This window comes from Salmo salar, chromosome ssa15 (assembly GCF_905237065.1).
Source record: "Salmo salar chromosome ssa15, Ssal_v3.1, whole genome shotgun sequence".
NCBI lineage: Eukaryota > Metazoa > Chordata > Actinopteri > Salmoniformes > Salmonidae > Salmo > Salmo salar.
This window is the reverse complement of record NC_059456.1, coordinates 23280343-23300669: the sequence shown is the minus strand read 5'-3', so window position 1 is coordinate 23300669 and position 20327 is coordinate 23280343. Positions and strand designations below refer to the sequence as shown.

At 42.5% G+C, this 20327-nt stretch overlaps 1 protein-coding gene across 2 annotated transcripts in view; it reads right to left on the bottom strand.

The window, feature by feature from the left end:
* Positions 1-2170: 2170 nt before the first annotated feature.
* The window catches only part of LOC106571088 (protein farnesyltransferase subunit beta), a 30376-nt gene continuing 12219 nt past the window's right edge, over positions 2171-20327 (bottom strand). The window contains exons 7-12 of one of the 2 annotated variants that reach the window (XM_045695555.1): positions 19867-19953; positions 19014-19143; positions 17638-17770; positions 10267-10378; positions 3346-3460; positions 2175-3081 (exon numbers count right to left, since the gene is read on the bottom strand). In XM_045695555.1, the coding sequence (XP_045551511.1) occupies positions 2950-3081; positions 3346-3460; positions 10267-10378; positions 17638-17770; positions 19014-19143; positions 19867-19953 (709 nt within the window). In that variant the 3' untranslated portion in view covers positions 2175-2949. Of the gene's footprint in view, positions 3082-3345; positions 3461-10266; positions 10379-17637; positions 17771-19013; positions 19144-19866; positions 19954-20327 lie in introns of both variants that reach the window. The other variant, XR_006759135.1, reaches the window with a different exon arrangement.

The window sequence follows — 20327 nt, the reverse complement described above, 5'->3', positions numbered from 1 at the left end:
GGTAGAAGCTGTTCAGGGTCCTGTTGGTTCCAGACTTGGTGGATGACATGCAGTTCAGTATTTGAACATAGTTTAAACCCTCTATAACATCAACCTATCCTACAGGGTTATGAGATGAATGACAGAACTGCGTGTTCCTGTGTTTGCCGAGTGCTGATAGTCCATCCATCCACCTAGATGACTTCATGTTTTTCTGGTTTGTAAGGGCAGCAGGTATCCAGGGCTGCGTTCAGTATGACAAAACGGTGTGCAACGAATTCAATGGAAACGGAACTGTTAAACTCTTGTCGGCCCAGAGGGCGATTTCCTTATGGTGTGTGTGCTGCCCGGGTTTTGCGATTTCAAATGGCCACACCCACCAAATAGGAGCAAATGTACCTCAAAGCTTGTTGAAGAACAGTGTGCACCATTTTGGAGAAAAGTGCCACGAAACGTAGCAAACAAAGCTAACTGAACACACCTCAGGTACGTGTCTGGTGTCATAACTCCTGTCATGTCATACAACTGGTTTGCCCTCGCAGGTATACATAGGGTGTGACACCCTATACCCTACATAACACTCCTTTTGACTATGGGCCATAGGACTCTGGTCAAAAGTAGTGCACATGATGCCATTTGGGACACACTCAGTACATACCTGTATTTCATGTTTTGATCGAGGGCAGTTCTGTTCTGTGAGCTGTTTGATGGCCAACAGGGTTGAAGAATTCATTCTGTTCTGTGAGCTGTTTGATGGCCAACAGGGTTGAAGAATTCAAAGAACTGCTTACCCTTCTGACTTCTCAGAAATGAAATGGGTGGAGCCAGAGCCATACATTTACAGTGTTCTAATTCCAGACATTCAGTTACATATCATTGTTAAAATATTCCACATGTAGTGTTAATGAGTTCTAACATGGCTGCTATAGAATGTTGCAGTGTCATGTTAATGGGGTTCTAACATGGCTGCTATAGAATGTTGTAGTGTCATGTTAATGGGGTTCTAACATGGCTGCTATAGAATGTTGTAGTGTCATGTTAATGCATCATAATGCAGAACTCTCAATGTTCCAACTATTTGAATACATAGCTCTGGCTGGAGCTAGTAACAATAACTTCAGATTGACTTGGCTTAAACCGCTTTACAGAGAGGAGCTTAGGTCAGTCATCCACAAAGTTCTGCACTGGTGGTATGAACATTTATTTGGTTAATTCACCTTGGTCAGACGACCACAAGAGTCACAGTATATATTCATTTCTGTATAAAGTAAATAACTCACAACCATCCAAGATTCCAACAATTTATACTCAGGCCTTTATTTGGGCAGCCCTAATTTTCTCCTCTTCTCCCACTCCCTTCTTTGTCAGTCAGGGACCAGCAATCAACCAGTTTGCTGGATGGATACTTGTAGCACACTGCTCCACATATACAGTCCCTTCAGAACATTCACACCCCTTTAAATTTTCCACATTTTGTGTTAGACAGAGTTTAAAATGAATTACATTTAGATTGTGTCAGTGATACCCATTACGTCAAAGTGGAATTTTGTTTGCAGAACATTTTCTAAATTATTATTATTATTTTTAAATGCTGAAATGTCTTGAGTCAATAACTATTCACCCCCTTTGTTATGACTAACTTAAGTTCAAGAGTAAAAGTGTTAAACAAGTCACATGGACTCACTGTGTTCAATAATAGTGGTTAACATGATTTTTGAATGACTACCCCATCTCTGTACCCCACACATACAGGTAAGGCCCTTCAATCAAGTAGTGAATTTCAAGCACAGATTCAACCACAAAGACCAGGGAGGTTTTTCAATGCCTCACAAAGAAGGGCACCTATTGGTAGATGGGTAAAAATTAAAAGCTAAATATCCCTTGGAGCATGGTGAAGTTATTTATTACACTTTGTATGGTATATCAATACACCCAGTCACTACAAAGATACAGGCGTTCTTCCTAACTCAGTTGCCGGAAAGGAAGGAAACTGCTCTGGGATTTCACCATGAGGCCAATGGTGAGGATGGCTCAACATTGTACTTACTCCACAATACTAACCTCATTGAAAAGGAAGCCTCCATGCATCCTGTTTGCAACAAGGTACTAAAGTAATACTGCAAAAAATTTGGCTAATAAATTAATGTTTTGTCCTGAATACAAAGCATTATGTTTGGGGCAAATCCAATACCACGTTCCATATTTTCAAGAATAGTAGTGGCTGCATTATGTTATGGGTATGCTTGTCATTGTTAAGGACTGGAGAGTTTTTCAGGATAAAAAAAATAAAACAGAATGGAGCTAAGCACAGGCAAAATCCTAGAGGAAAACCTGGTTCAGTCTGCTTTCTACCAGACTGGGAGATGAATTCCCCTTTCAGCAGAACAATAACCTAAAACACAAGGCTAAATATACACTGATGTTGCTTACCAAGACGACGTTGAATATTTGAGTGGTCTAGTTACGGTTTTTACTTATATCTAATTGAAATTCTATGACAAGACTTGAAAATGGCATTCTAGCAATGATTAACAACCATTACGTTTTTAAAGCATAATGTGTGAGGGGGATATTTATAAAAAAAAAAAAATTCTGTGTAGATCGTTGACCAAAAATGATAATTTAATCCATTTTAATCCCACTTTGTAACAACAAAAATTTGGAAAAAGTGGTGTGAATACATTCTGAAGGCACTATAAGTTGCTCCTAACCACAGATCTAGGAACAGATTTACCCTGAATCCTAAGGGGGATGACAAAAATATCTGATCCTGTATCAGGGGTTATGTGCCACTACTACCTTATCCCAGAGTTAATCATTGCAGTCGTACTGCAAAAGAATCACCGATATAGACAAACCTTGCATCCCAAATAACTATTCATGTGATCAAGATAAGCGATTCTGAGCCTCGCCTTCATGCTCAAATTGACCCCCTCATATACTCTCATATGCATGCCTACACTGTGAGCACTAGGAGTGGTCAGTGGTAGTGTTGCAGACCGAGGACCCCTCTTTCTGTGCAGGCACAGGCAGCTGGTGGAAGTGTTGGATGGCCTGGGCTACCTTCTCTGGACAGATGTTGTAGACGGGGTGGATGGGGGCCTGGAGAGAAGAAAACACTACTTTTTAAAGCCATGCTCTGTAAGATGTGAATTCTATCCAAAAGTGGGCCACCAGCTAAAATGTAAACAATGGAGCTTTCACAAGATAGGGCTCCTAAGGATGTGTATGGGAACAGGAAACAGTCCACTTCTGGGATAGACTGTATGATGTTCATGCTAATTTAACAAGAAAGTGTTAAATTATCATGCTCCCCTTTCTGATTTATCTGGATTAAACATTCTCGAAAAACTCCTAGAGGCTCACCAGTCTGTTCTCCTCCCGGCCGACGATCAGCTCGTGGTGCAGATCCATGTTGCCAAAGTGCTGCGCTACAGACAGACCACTCAGACAGTAACAGGTGTGGTAGAAGTCTCTGGATCTTGAGGAGGAAAGAAAGAGGAATGTGTGAAAGGAGGTTTTCACAGGTTTTGTTTCTGCAATCAATTGGTGTCAAAAAAAAAGTGTCTCTCTGTATGTAATACATACAGGTAACTGCCAAAATAAAAGGAAACACCAACACCAAGAGTCTTAATAGGACACCACGAGCCTCCAGAACAGCTTCAATGCACCTTGGCATAGATTCTACCCCTTATGCTTCTTTGAGACATCTCTTTCAGAGTAACAGATTTCTTCTAGCCATGGTAGGGATGTGCATGGTTATTTTAATATTTGAACGGGCATACATTTTGGCAAGCATACATTTTTTTTTAAACCAGATTTTTAACACTGAAAAGGCTTTTTCAAAATGAATGACATTTAAAATACTACATTTAATAAAAAACTTTTCAATGTAGTTATGACGTGCACAGATCGGCCCATAAAAACACAGGTTTAGCTTGTTGTTTATCTTGGCCAATCAAAGCGGCAAAGAAGCTCAATATGTAGCAAGTGGAGTGAGAGTTCACTAATTCAATGCAAGATGGAATAAATAAGCTACAAGGAGCAATCAACAGGTAGGCTGTTTTATCTGAATGGGGTTGGGGAGCAACCGCAGCATGTGGCCTCAATTAACCTAGCTAGTTAGCTCTGAATTAAACTACCTCTGAATTAACCTAGCTAGTTATAGCTGGTTAGCGTAGCTATCTCTGAATTAACCTAGCTAGTTAGCCTAGCCATCTCTGAATTAACCTAGCTAGTTATAGCTAGTTAGTTTAGCCATCTCTGAATTAACCAAGCTAGTTATAGCTGGTTAGCTTAGCTAGCTAGCTTCTCTAGGCTACTCCAGTCAAGACAGGCACTGTTATATGGGATGATAAATAACATTCAGATTCTGAAGATTTTAATTTCCTCAGAGAGGCAATTCATCTTGCAGCAGTCATAAAACATATCACATCTAAAAATAAATAGCAAAGGATATTTACAAGCAAATTGGCAGGGTATGTGCAGTAGCTATGTGCAATTAGTCAACATATTGTTAAGTTGCAGAATTGCATTAGGAATAAAAGGAGTACTTGGCCCTATTTTTTTTTTAACCTTATGGAGTCTGTACCTGCGGCAAGAGGGAAGGAGCTGGAATTCAGGGTGGAGTGAATGGGAAGAGTCAACCGCTATTGTTTTCACCTTATGGAGGGCTCTGCCCAGGTAGAGAGATGACAGTTCTTGCCTCGATTTTTCTACAAATCCTGACTATCTTGTTTAACCTTTTTTCAGTGCAACCTTGATATTCCCAAAGCAGCAGGTCAAGCAGTAAGACAGAATGAGCTCAACAAATAATTTATAAAAAGGACAACCATGATGGCTAGATCAACATTTTAAAAAAAAGTGCAGTTTCCTTAGGAAATACAGTCTGTTGGCCTTTCTTAAAAATAGTGTCAGTACACTGATCCCAGGACAGGTTGTTGTCAATGACTAGCCCAATGTGTTTGTACTCCACTATTTCAAATGGGCTCACCTTTTATCAGTGGTGGTGTGTGCATGGTAGTGCTCCTTCCAAAGTCAATCACCGTGTCCTTTGTTTTCCATGTATTTAAAGTTTAGATGGAATGACAGTCAAATCACATAGAGCTGGTCCACGCTCTGTCTCATCCCCTTCGAGAAGACTAACCAAAGCAGTATATTTGATCAGGCAGCGCCCTGGGAACCGACTCCGGCAGCTGTCTGTTTACAGTACGTATAGTACTGGTGAAAGAACACTGCCCTGTGGGGTGCCCACCTCAGAGTGTGTGTTGCCAACTCGTACCTGCTGAGACCTATCAGCTAGGAAGTTGGTGATCCGTGTTATAAGCACAGCATCAAGTCTCCTCTCAGTCTATCCACGAGGACCAAAGGATTGATTGTGTTAAATGCCGAGGAGAAATCTGTGATCATGACACACACATGGGTTTTAAATGGCCTCCAAATACACGTACACCAGATGTGAGTAAGAGAGGATGGCATCATCTGTCCCCCTCTCTGACCAGTATGTAAAATGGAGGGGGGGTCAAGAAGGTGTCTGGTGGTGTTGTTGATCTTTTCAAGAGATTAAAGAGAGACATGTCTGTAATCATTTGATGCAGATGGATGAAAGGTTTTTGGGACAGGTACAACAATAGATTGTTTCCATAGAGATGGAATTGACAGACAGACAGAGAAGACACCGCTCAGCTGAGTGGAACAGTGTTTCAAGACACGACCACTTATGTTATCAGACCACGGACTCTTTCGTGTACCAAAAACACTCGTACGACTGACTACCTCATTGACGACGAGCGCGTTCTCGGTTGCCATGACATCCTCCTCCAGACAGGCGGGGGGGAGCGGGGTGAAGAACTCATTTAGTTCATTGGCTGTAGAGAGGCACACCCTCTTGTTGTCCAGGCAGGGATCGATACGTTGCCTCGCTTTGAAGGGGGCATTTGCCATATTCTTAACGCCCATCCAAGGCAGACCAAACGTGTCTCCCAGTGACATCTGTTGCAGCTTATCCTTGTTCACCTCTCTCTGTAGCTATTTTCTTTAGAGTGGATTATCGGAGGCAAACACTTTGTTTCTTCATGTTAAGCACCACTTTCAATCATTTGGTCACCCATGGTTTGTTGTTATGAAATATCTTTCATGTTTTTTTTTGGGGGGGGGGGGATCATGTAAGATATTTCCTAACAACAGACCATGGGTGACTGCTACAAGCGAACGTTAGCTAGTCTTGGCTGTGGTCGGTGTTGCCTTGGCGTCTCTCCCAATGTCAGCTCGTTACACCCACCGCCCCATATAACCTCCGCAGCAACAGATCAATAGAGGGCCAGCATCTATAACTCGCGCAGCAGTGCTCAGGTTAAAAACACACAGAAAAATAAATCAATAACAAATACATACATTTCCACTATATCTGACAAAAATGTATGATAATAATTTCACTATTCAAATAGTATTTCAAACCCCCATCCCTAAGTCATGGTAGCTAAAACAATGGGAACGGGGAATTTCTATACATGACGGGACGTTGATTTCTTAATTAACAGACCTGTGTTTATTGAAAGCAGGTGTCTCCACAGAGTATACAAAACATTAAGAACACCTGCTCTTTCCATGACAGACTGACCAGGTGAATCCAGGTGAAAGCTATGATCCCTTATTGATGTCACTTGTTAAATCCACTTCAAAATCAGTGTAAAAGACAGGTTAAAGAAGGATTTTTAAGCCTTGAGACAACCGAGACATGAACTGTGTATGTGTCCCATTCAGAGGGTAAATGAGCAAGACAAAATATTTAAGTGCCTTTGAACGGGGTATGGTTGTAGGTGCCAGATGCACCGGTTTGTGTCAAGAACTGCAACGCTGCTGGGTTTTTCATGCTCAACTATTTCCCGTGTGTATCAAGAATGGTCCACCACCCAAAGGACATCCAGTCAACTGTGGGAAGCATTGGAGTCAACATGGGCCAGCATCCCAGTGGAACGCCTTCAACACCTCCAACATATTGAGGTGGTTCTTAGACCAAATGGGGGATAACTCAATTTTAGGAAGGTGTTCACTCAGTGTACTTTGTATTACTTATTTACTCAAGTGTTTCCTTTATTTTGGCAGGTACTTGTATGTAGTGTGTGTGTGTGTGTGTGTGTATATATATATACACAGTGTATTCAGCCAACTTGGCATTTTACCTATTTTGTTGCCTTACAACTTGGAATTAACATGGATTTTTGGGGGGTTTGCATTAGAGGTCGACCGATTAAATCGGCATGGCCGATTAACTAGGGCCGATTTCAAGTTTTCATAACAATCGGTAATCAGCATTTTTGGACGCCGATTACATTGCATTCCACGAGGAGGCTGCATAGCAGGCTGACCACCTGTTACGCAAGTGCAGCAAGGAGCCTAGGTAAGTTGCTAGCTAGCATTAAATGTATCTTATAAAAAACAATCTTAACATAATCACTAGTTAACTACACATGGTTGATGATATTACTAGTTTATCTAGCTTGTCCTGCTTTGCATATAGTCAATGCGGTGCCTGTTAATTTATCATCGAATAACAGCCTACTTCTCCAAACGGGTGATGATTTAACAAGCACATTTGCAAATAAAGCACTGTCGTTGCACCAATGTACCTAACCATAAACATCAATGCCTTTCTTTAAAATCAATACACAAGTATATATTTTTAAACCTGCATATTTAGTTAATATTGCCTGCTAACATTAATTTACTTTAACTTGGGAAATTGTGTCATTTCTCTTGTGTTCTGTGCAACAGAGTCGGGGTACATGCAGCAGTTTGGGCCGCCTGGCTCGTTGCGAACTGTGTGAAGACCATTTCTTCCTAACAAAGACCATAATTAATTTGCCAGAATTGTACATAATTATGACATAACATTGAAGGTTGTGCAATGTAACAGCAATATTTAGACTTAGGGTTGCCACCCGTTCGATAAAATACGGAACGGTTCCGTATTTCACTGAAAGAATAAACGTTTTGTTTTTCGAAATGATAGGTCATTAATATGGTCAAATCCGGAAACTAAGGCTCGCATTTCTGTGTGTTATTATATTATAATTAAGTCTATGATTTGATATTTGATAGAGCAGTCTGACTGAGTGGTGGTAGGCAGCAACAGGCTCGTAAGCATTCAATCAAACAGCACTTTCCTGCGTTTGCCAGCAGCTCTTCACAATGCTTGAAGCACAGCGCTGTTTATGACTTCAAGCTTATCAACTCCCGAGAATAGGCTGGCAATACTATAGTGCCTATAAGAACATCCAATAGTCAAAGGTATATGAAATACAAATGGTATAGAGAGAAATAGTCAACGCGTCATAATTCCTATAATAACTACAACCAAAAACGTCTTAACTGGGAATATTTAAGACTCATATTAAAAGGAACCACCAGCTTTCATATGTTCTCATGTTCTGAGCAAAGAAATTAAACGTTATCTTTTTGAAATGTCACATTACACTTTTACTTTCTTCTCCAACACTGTGTTTCTACATTATTTAAACCAAATTGAACATGTTTCATTATTGATTTGAGACTAAATTGATTTTATTAATGTATAATATTAAGTTAAAATAAGTGTTCATTCAGTATTGTTGTAATTGTCATATACATATATAAATAATGACAATTACAACAATACTGAATGAACACTTTTATAAAAAATAATTTAAATTAAAAAGCAGATTTTTTGGTCCTCCAATAATCCGTATCGGCGTTGAAAAATCATAAAATCAGTCGACCTCTAATTTGTATATCATTTGATTTACACAACATGCCTCCCACTTTGAAGATGCAAAATACAACAAAAACCTAATCTTGAGTGTGCATAACTATTCACCCCCCCAAAGTCAATACTTTTTTAGAGCCACCCTTTGCAGCAATTACAGCTGCAAGTATCTTGGGGCATCTAGCCACTGGGATGCCCATTCCTCAAGGCAAAACTGCTCCAGCTCCTTCAAGTTGGATGGGTTCCGCTGGTGTACAGCAATCTTTAAGTCATACCACAGATTCTCAATTGGATTGAGGTCTGGGCTTTGACTAAGCCATTCCAAGACATTTAAATGTTTCCCCTTAAACCACTCGAGTACTGCTTTAGCAGTATGCTTAGGTTCATTGTCCTGCTGGAAGGTGAACCTCTGTTCCAGTCTCAAATCTCTGGAAGACTGAAACAGGTTTCCCTCAAGAATTTCCCTGTATTTAGCGCCATCCATCATTCCTTCAATTCTGACCAGTTTCCCAGTCCCTGCTGATGAAAAACATCCCAACAGCATGATGCTGCCACCACCATGCGTCACTGTGGGGATGGTGTTCTCGGGGTGATGAGAGGTGTTGGGTTTGCGCCAAACATAGCGCTTTCCTTGATGGATAAAAAGCTCAATTTTAGTCTCAACTGACCAGAGTACCTTCTTCCATATGTTTGGGGATGCCTTTTGGCGAACGCCAAACGTGTTTGCTTATTTTTTCTTTAATCAATGGCTCTTCCATAAAGCCCAGCTCTGTGGAGTGTACGGCTTAAAGTGATCCTATGGACAGATACTCCCATCTCCGCTGTGGAGCTTTGCAGCTCCTTCAGGGTTATCTTTGGTCTCTTTGTTGCCTCTGATTAATGCCCTCCTTGCCTGGTCTGTGAGTTTTGATGGGCGGCCCTCTCTTGGCAGGTTTGTTGTGGTGCCATATTCTTTCCATTTTTTAATAATGGATTTAATGGTGCTCCGTGGGATGTTAAAAGTTTCTGATATCTTTTTATAACCCAACCCTGATCTGTACTTCTCCACAACTTTTTTGAAGAGCTCCTTGGTCTTCATGGTGCTGCTTGCTTGGTGATGCCCCTTGCTTAGTGGTGTTGCAGACTCTGGGGCCTTTCAGAACAGGTGTATATATACACTGAGATCATGTGACAGATCATGTGACACTTAGATTGCACACAAGTGGACTTTAACTAATTATGTGACTTCTGAAGGTAATTGGTTGCACCAGATCTTATTTAGGGGCTTCATAGCAAAGGGGTGAATACATATGCACGCACCACTTTTCCGTAAAAATTTTTGTAGAATTTTTTAAAAACAAGTTATATTTTCCACTTCACCAATTTGGACTATTCTGTGTATGTCCATTACATGAAATCCAAATAAAAATCCAGTTAAATTACAGGTTGTAATGCAACAAAGTAGGAAAAACACCAAGGGGGATGAATACTTTTGCAAGGCACTGTATGTATATGTAGTGTGTACACAGTGTGTGTGTGTGTGTGTGTGTGTGTAGGGTACATACTTGCCAGGCTTGTCCAGCAGCCCGCCAGCAGGGTTCTGACAGCAGAGGAGGATGTACTCCTGCAACGCCTGCTGCTCAAACATCCACTTCTGCAGGCTCAATGTAGAGTCCCCTTTTGGTCAACAAAAAAATTGGCAAAAATTCCAAAACCAATTATATGAGATGAAGGTAGCCAGAGGCTAGTACTTTTCAGACTGGGGTATTAGAAAATGTGCCAAATTAGGCCAGTCGGTCAGCCTGCCTGCCTCTCTGTCTGTCTGTTGGTCCGCCCGCCTCGGTCTGTCTGTCTGTCGGTCCGCCTGCCTGCTTCTCTGTCTGTCGGTCCACCTGCCTGCTTCTCTGTCTGTCGGTCCGCCTGCCTGCTTCTCTGCCCGCCGGTCCACCCGCCTCGGTCTGTCTGTCTGTCGGTCCACCTGCCTGCTTCTCTGTCTGTCGGTCCACCTGCCTGCTTCTCTGTCTGTCGGTCCGCCTGCCTGCTTCTCTGCCCGCCGGTCCACCCGCCTCGGTCTGTCTGTCGGTTGGTCCGCCGGCCTGTCTGCCTACCTCTCTGTCTGTCCGCCGGCCTGCCTTCCTGTCTGTCGGTCCGTCTGCTGCTGTCTGTTGGTCCGCCTGCCCACCGGTCCACCCGCCTCGGTCTGTCTGTGTGTCTGTCGGTTGGTCCACCTGCCTGCCTCTGAACTTATTTAAGCCTGCCATAACAAAACGTTGTTGAATACTAATTAATACTAATTTCGAATTAAACTGGTAAACATAAAAAAAAAAACATTCTACTTTGACATTGCTACGAGATGTCGTCAAGCCAATAGATGGTGTTGTTATGTGTATCTTAGTGTGATACTCTATAGTACTAGTGAACCAAGTTAGGCATTACTATGCACTGAATGGAGCTGTACATATGCTACACTGATAGTGAAGTAAAGACCTTCTAAATCAACATTATTCAGTACAAGACCAAGGTAATCAGCATACAAAACATGTCAGAAGTCTAAACCAAAAAGAAATTATCCTTGACGAATCAAAATATCAAAAACGACACACGGAGAAATGCACAGGAGGAAGCGACGTGCCAACTTGCTAACCAGCTACAAAATAAATAATACAAATAAGTAAAAGCTCACAACAATGGTTTACCTGGTAATTCCCATATCAGAGCCTACACTGTGTGCACAATTATTAGGCAAGTCAGTATTTTGACCATATCATCATTATTATGCATATTTCCCAACTCCAAGCTGTATAAACTGGAATGCTTATTGGATTTAAGCATATCAGGTGATGTGTATTTGTGTAATGAGGGAGGGTGTGGCCTAAGGAGATCAACACCCTATATCAAGGTGTGTATAATTATTAGGTAGCTTCTTTTCCTCAGGCAAAATGGGCCAAAAAAGAGATTTAACTGACTCTGAAAAGTCAGTTTAACTGAAAAGTCAAAAATTTTAAAAAGTATTTCAGAGGAATGCAGCACTCTTGAAATTGCTAAGATATTGGTGAGTGATCACAGAACCATCAAACGTTTTGTTGCAAATAGTCAACAGGGTCGCAAGAACCGTGTTGAGAAAAAAAGACGCAAATTAACTGCCAAAGATTTGAGAAGAATCAAACGTGAAGCTACCAGAAACCCATTATCCTCCAGTGCTGTCATATTCCAGAACTGCAACCTACCTGGAGCGCCCAGAAGTACAAGGTGTTCAGTGCTCAGAGACATGGCCAAGGTAAGGAAGGCTGAAACCCGACCACCACTGAACAAGACACATAAGTTGAAACGTCAAGACTGGGCCAAGAAATATCTGAAGACAGATTTTTCAAAGGTTTTATGGACTGATGAGATGAGTGACTCTTGACGGACCAGATGGATGGGCCCGTGGCTGGGTCAGTAACGGACACGGAGCTCCACTTCGACTCAGACGCCAGCAAGGTGGAGGTGGGGTACTGGATGGTATTATTAAAGATGAGGTAGTTGGACCTTTTCGGGTTGAAGATGGACTCAAACTCAACTCCCAAACCTACTGCCAGTTTTTAGAAGACACTTTCTTCAAGCAGTGGTACAGGAAAAAGTCTGCATCTTTCAAGAAGACCATGATTTTTTTTATGCAGGACAATGCTCCATCGCATGTATCGAAGTACTCCACTGCGTGGCTAGCCAGTAAAGGCCTTAAAGATGAAAGAATAATGACATGGCCCCCTTCCTCACCTGACCTAAACTCTACTGAGAACTTGTGGTCCCTTCTGAAACGGAGGATTTACGGTGAAGGAAAACAGTACACCTCTCTGACCAGTGTCTGGGAGGCTGTGGTTGCTGCTGCACAAAACGTTGATGGTCAACAGATCAAGAAACTGACAGACTCCATGGATGGAAGGCTTATGACTGTTATTGAAAAGACGGGTGGCTATATTTGTCACAGATTTTTTGTTGTTGTTGAAATGTCAGTAATGTTTATTTATACATTTTGAGTTGTTTGTTTATTATTCTCACTTTAACAGATGAAAATAAACAAGTGAGATGGGGAACTTTTCGTTTTTTCATTTAGTTGCCCAATAATTGTGCACACTAATAGTTGCCCAATAATTGTGCACATAGATATTCTCCAAAGAAAGCCAAAACCTCACTTTTACTTTCTTAAATATTCAGGTTTGAGGTTTATTAACATTTTGGATTGACCGAGAGCGCTGTAGTTGTTCAATAATAAAATGAATCCTCAAACATACAACTTGCCTAATAATTGTGCACACAGTGTCTGGTCAGCGCAGAGGGTGGTGAAGCACTACAGGGACTAAAAGGAGTGAATGTGAACGGATGACATTCTATCCTATGGATGTGGTGACACACGAAGAGGTTGATGGCAGATCATGACCGAAACCTCACAGCTCTCCTGCAGAGAGCAAGAGATGTCAACCTGAAGCTGAATAAAAAAATAAACTCTTGTTAAAGCTACCTAGTGTGACATTACACGGGTCATGTTGTTACCTGACCCAGAGAAAATAACAGCTGCTCAGTACACCGCTTGACGTCAAGTCACTACCCTGGCTGTTAGGGTTTGGGAACCATCTTCCAAAATTCATTCCCCGCCCATCTGATGTGTGGGAGCTGCTCGGAAGACTGATTGACAAGGAACGGACATGGCTACCACAGTCTCAACTGCTGAGTCATGCTATCAAAACAGTCACAACACCCAGTGCTCAAATACTACCACCTGAATGATGAAGTCACACCGCAGTGTGATGCCAGTGATACAGGTTTGGGACGTAGCCCTTTCACAGAAAAGACAACCTGTTGAACTTGCCTCCAGAACATTGACTCAGACAGAACAAAGATATGAACAGATTGAGAAAGAATGTCTCGCCATTGTTTTTGAATGTAACAAGTTTGACCAGTGTCTGCATGGCAGAGAGTTCATCACAATACAAAGCGACCACAAACCACTCGAGACTATCTTTAAAAAAAAAGAAATCCCTACTCACAACATCCAAGCGACTACAGAGAATGTTGCTAAGGCTACAAAAGATACCCACGCGCAACACAACCACGGCAAAGAACTACATGTAGCTGACCTGTCCAGAACAGCTCAAACCTCTGGAACAGACAAAATGCTAACACCAGCCACAGTCTACGCTGTGGGTCGAGCCACGACTGACCAGGAACAGGTGGATCACAACAGTGATGTCAACATTCTCCACTAAAACCAATGGAGTAAAAGTACACTGTTCCCAGGACCCACCGTTTCAGGCTTTGCATGCAAAAAATAAAATATCAACAAAATGGCTGGCCTGGAACCAAACTGGTTGTGAGTAACACTGAAAGATCTCTGGACGTACAAAGAGGATCTCGCCACAGAAAATGGACTGATATTCAAAAGGAAACATGGTCTTCATGCCTGACATGTTAACCACTGACTTTCTACCCCAAATCCACTCTGGCCACTCAGGCATAGAGGCCCGAGGATGACTGGGGACCACTGGAACGAACCCGGCACCCCAGCGGGTGGTGAACAACAGGCTGCTGTTATGGAAGCAGCCCCGCTGCCTGAAAATCTGGCTCTGAGACACCAGAACCAGAGATAATCAGGTTGCCTGTGAGAAACTCCAGGAACTTGTTTAATCTAAATAAGGTCAACTCCTATATTTTTTTGTAAAAAATATGAAAAACAAAATGAAGAAGACGGAAGCAGATTAGAGTAGTTTGCTTATGGACTTTTAACGGTGATTCTTATTGAAGGTGCTGGCACAAGAACACAGTTACAGGTTTTTATTACCATTGTAATGTTTTTACTGGTTTTAATCCCAGTTCTCCTGTTTATAAGTCGAGGAGTTCTCTTCATTAGCTGTGTAAAGGAAGATGTTACCAGATGTCGTCAAGCCAACAGATGGTGTTGTTGTTATGTGTATCTTAGTGTGATACTCTATAGTACTAGTGAGCCAAGTTAGGCATTACTATGCACTGAATGGAGCTGTACGCAAAAATCGAATCTAATTGGATTTGTCACATGCGCCGAATACAACAGGTGTAGACCATACCGTGAAATGCTGAATACAAGCCCTTAACCAACAATGCAGTTCAAGAGTTAAGAAAATAATTTACTAAATTAGGTTAAAAAATAAAATAGAGCAACAATAAAATAAAAATGAGGCTGTTGGATGACTGGTCTAGTTGTTGAGCGGCTTCGCTGCAAGTATAATGTATGTTTTGGATATTCAATAAATACAATAACGAGGCCATGTACAGGGGGTACCGGTACGGAGTCAATGTGCAGGGGGTACCGGTACAGAGTCAATGTGCAGGGGGTACATGCAACACAATGAAGACCTTATCAACATTACCTTGCTCTTGTATTGAATAAATCGGCCTACAAAACAAATATTATGGGGTCTTGTGTGTGTGTGCGTGTGTGTGTGTGTGTGTGTGTGTGTGTGTGTGTGTGTGTGTGTGTGTGTGTGTGTAGGCCAGTGACCCAAAATCGCAATTTAATCCATTTTACATTTTAAATTCAGACTGTAACAAATCAAAATGTAAATTTTTTTAAAAAAATAAAAAAAAGTCTAGGTGGTTTGAATTCTTTCTGAAGTCACTGTACCCGTCTTTGTGACAATACATATAGGGCCGGGCGATGAATAGAATTCATTCAATTAATTAAAATGTACATTTTTGCACGATATTCCAAATGCCTGTATAGCAAGAATCAAGGTTTTGTTATTTTTCGTTTTTATGAGTGTTTATTCCGCTTGTTCTCCGGTTGTATTTTTGGACTCGTCTCTTTCGCTCCTCTGTGCACCTTCCCATTCACACCAGAGATCTGTATACAGTATAATGACGAGATGCACGTCTCCGCCCTGATGGGAGTCGTTGTCCTAAAGACAGGAAGACAGGCGACAGGCTCAGGTCCATAATAAACCCATAGAAACGCATTGGCCTTATTTTGGACAGATTTTAGCGAGTGTGAAACTTCTCATTTTGCCTCTCCCACCATGGTTTGCACACGCCAAGCCCCCGCCCCTCACGCCAACAAAGTTGAGAGATCACATCTTCCTCTCTAACAAGCGGTTTCAACTCGTTATTTGGATTTGAGATTTGGTCCAACAGAATCTGGACACCAAAACACATTGAGACATTATTTTACTGTAATGGAGGAGAAGTTACCTTTTCTTCATGATACCTTTTATAGGTCTCAACTCCACACATTGTGCACAGACCAGACACTACTAAAATAAGAGGATCAATGAACATTGATTGTGGAAAATGAATGCTCAGTTTGTCACGGGCAGCTTTGGGGTTACCACATACCACTAGCAGCATTTTAACCAAAGACTGTTATACTAGCTGTCTAGTCTGTGTTTTATATATGTACAATAAGAATAAAACACAAATAAGGAATTGGCAAATCGTTCTCATTCTGAGAAACAAAGTAGGCCGACATCTGAACGAAGTGGACAGGCTAACTGTTGTTGACATCTCAACGAAGTGGACAGGCTAACATGTTGTTGACATAAACGAAGTGGACAGGCTAACATGTTGTTGACATATCAACGAAGTGGACAGGCTAACATGTTGTTGACATCTCAACGAAGTGGACAGGCTAACATGTTGTTGACATCTGAACGAAGTGGACAGGCTAACATGTTGTTGACATCTCAACGAAGTGGACAGGCTAACATGTTGTTGACATCCAACGAAGTGGACAGGCTAACATGTTGTTGACATCTGAACGAAGTGGACAGGCTAACATGATGTTGACATCAACGAAGTGGACAGGCTAACATGTTGTTGACATCTCAACGAAGTGGACAGGCTAACATGTTGTTGACATCTCAACGAAGTGGACAGGCTAACATGTTGTTGACATCTCAACGAAGTGGACAGGCTAACATGTTGTTGACATCTCAACGAAGTGGACAGGCTAACATGTTGTTGACATCTCAACGAAGTGGACAGGCTAACATGTTGTTGACATCTCAACGACGTGGACAGGCTAACATGTTGTTGACATCTCAACGAAGTGGACAGGCTAACATGTTGTTGACATCTCAACGAAGTGGACAGGCTAACATGTTGTTGACATCTCAACGAAGTGGACAGGCTAACATGTTGACATCTCAACGAAGTGGACAGGCTAACATGTTGTTGACATCTCAACGAAGTGGACAGGCTAACATGTTGTTGACATCTCAACGAAGTGGACAGGCTAACATGTTGTTGACATCTCAACGAAGTGGACAGGCTAACATGTTGTTGACATCTCAACGAAGTGGACAGGCTAACATGTTGTTGACATCTCAACGAAGTGGACAGGCTAACATGTTGTTGACATCTGAACGAAGTGGACAGGCTAACATGTTGTTGACATCTGAACGAAGTGGACAGGCTAACATGTTGTTGAAACAGTCGGAGACGGACAGCAGGACGCGTTCATAACTCAACAGTTCAACCTTGTTAGCTAGCAAATAGATTCAAAGTGAAATATAAAAGATGAGCAGGCTAATCACTAGCATGTGGGCTTGAGAGATTGTTGATGAGACCTGTGTTCATTTTCTACAGCCTAATGCCTACTACAAGAAGTCGGTCATTATTGGTGAACGTGCGTTATGCATGGTTCTAGTTACATTTTGGAACAAAAAAGTGCACTTTCATAGACTTGAAATCCAGATCAATGATTATTGCACCAAAAAAAACACACTTATATATATATATATATATATATATATATTTTGAATCGCCCATAAGTTATAAAAACACGTAGATATGATTTTTAGGTCATATCACCCAGACTTCACTACATTTACGTTTTAGTCATTTAGCCGGACACTCTTATCCAGAGCGACTTACTCTAGTGAGTTCATACTGTAACTAGCTAAACTCTCAAATGTGGTTACTATACCTACCTCCTTTGAAGAGGGCTCTGTGTAGCAGTGGCAGCAGCCCAGCCTGCCAGAAGGAGTAGCAGCCGTCCACCAGTTTGTTACAGCGACCCTGGAACCCTCCCTCAAACCTCATCTGTCTGCTGGCCACCCACCGCTACGGAAGGAGAGAGAGGAGGAGGAGAAGGAGGAGAGAGTGTACAGCAGGAGAAGGAGTGAGAAGAGAGTGTAAGGGCGGCGTTATTATCACTAAAGAGCCTTATCACAATGAGAGTAGCTGACGCCATTTTACCTACAGTGCCAGCAAGGCAGCCATTTTCTATCCAAACCAGCCATAGTGTAAATGCCGTGCAGCGTACACAGTGAGAGCGGTTGGAGTTTCATCCAGGCTTTCTGCTCTTTGAAACTAGCCAGATGATGAAATCCCATGAGGTTCCTATCAGAGAGGGTCTAATATGAATTGATATTTGCAAACTGAGAAATGTGGACGCGGTTGCTATAGCAACGGCTAATTGGGAATCTTTCCAAAGCACGAGGACCGGACTGAATCATTATGGAATTGGTTTAAGTACCAGCTGGAGTCCTCAGTTGTCTCTCGGTTTCTGAAGCTGCGGAAGATGGAGCTTGACGGGTTTCACTCTCCAACTGCAATTACAGTTTTTGTTAAAAAAAAATGTGAAAACAAAAACATTGTTCTTATAGAACAAATTCCCTCCCAGGTTGTCAGTTCTCTTCTGTTTAGAGTCTAGTAAAAGGACCTGTTCTGAGAGCTGTGCTTCGAGGTGCCGACTGGTGGAGCGAGCGGTGTCGACTGGTGGAGCGAGCGGTGCCGACTGGTGGAGCGAGCGGTGCCGACTGGTGGAGCGAGCGGTGCCGACTGGTGGAGCGAGCGGTGCCGACTGGTGGAGCGAGCGGTGCTTGGGGAGTTCCTACTGTTCTGGTAGTTTTGGGGGATTGATCTACACGTCAGCCCATGGTGTCTCTTTACAGACCTGACGGAGTCCAAAATGGCACCCTCTTCCCTATATAGTGTACTACTTTTGACCGACCGGCCTCTGCGCATCCTCTATATACACGATCACTTCAGTCAAATGCTGATGAAGAAAATGGGTTCTCAGGGGAAGTAGTGACATGGGATACTTCTGCAGAGAGGACACAGTGACATTGGACGTGTGAGTGGAGTACTGGATAGAACTGAAAGCAGTGCTGTAGCTAAATGGTTGACTTAGTTCAGAAAAGAGGAGTGGTGGAGACTTGAGGTCTGGATAGAACTGGAAGCAGTGCTTGGCTCAAAGCATCCCCGTTCCAAATGATGAATAACTATCTTTATAAAGCGTTATAGTCCATAACACAAATCGGAACCAAAGGAAACAAGACGTGTAACTGTGATGGTGACTCACCAGCAGAGACTTGAGATCCAGCATGTGCTCCTTCCCCAGGATGACCATGGCAGCCATCCCACAGAAGGTGTACCCTCCATGGGCCTCCAGCCCCGGGACGCCCCCTAGACCCCCCTCCCAGTTCTGACAGCTGGAGGAAGACAGGAAGGAGACAACATGGTAGCTGACAGTGAGTAGACATGAGGACAGGAAGGAGACATGGTAGCTGATAGTGAGTAGACATGAGGACAGGAAGGAAACATGGTAGCTGATAGTGAGTAGACATGAGGACAGGAAGGAGACATGGTAGCTGATAGTGAGTAGACATGAGGAGGACAGGAAGGAGACATGAGGAGGACAGGAAGGAGACATGAGGAGGACAGGAAGGAGACATGAGGAGGACAGGAAGGAGACATCATGGTAGCCGACAGTGAGTAGACATGAGGAGGACAGGAAGGAGACATGAGGAGGACAGGAAGGAGACATGAGGAAGACAGGAAGGAGACATCATGGTAGCCGACAGTGAGTAGACATGAGGAGGACAGGAAGGAGACATGAGGAAGACAGGAAGGAGACATGAGGAGGACAGGAAGGAGACATGAGGAAGACAGGAAGGAGACATGAGGAAGACAGGAAGGAGACAACATGGTAGGCCTTCACTGTCTTTCTATAGAACTGTTTAAACACATGATCACTAAGAAGTTATTTTTATAAAGTATAGGGGACCAAACCCTTGTAATTATTACAGTCCATTTAACTCACAGTACGACTGTACTAGTCTTATGATATAACTGTAATGTTTATTATAAAAAGGAACACCAGCCAGTTAGATAGACAGACATAAGTGGTCTGGCTGAGCTCTATACTACAGTACCTGACAATCCATGTGGGAGTGTCCTGGAAGAGTGTGGGTGTCATGATGTTGGTGAGAGACGCCACTGATGCAGCACAGTACGTACTCCTACAACACACAGAGAGAGAGCTTAATACACAGTACGTACTCCTACAACACACAGAGAGAGGTAGGGCTTAATACACAGTACGTACTCCTACAACACACAGAGAGAGGTAGGGCTTAATACACAGTACGTACTCCTACAACACACAGAGAGAGGTAGGGCTTAATACACAGTACGTACTCCTACAACACACAGAGAGAGGTAGGGCTTAATACACAGTACGTACTCCTACAACACACAGAGAGAGGTAGGGGCTTAATACACAGTACGTACTCCTACAACACACAGAGAGAGGTAGGGCTTAATACACAGTACGTACTCCTACAACACACAGAGAGAGGTAGGGCTTAATACACAGTACGTACTCCTACAACAC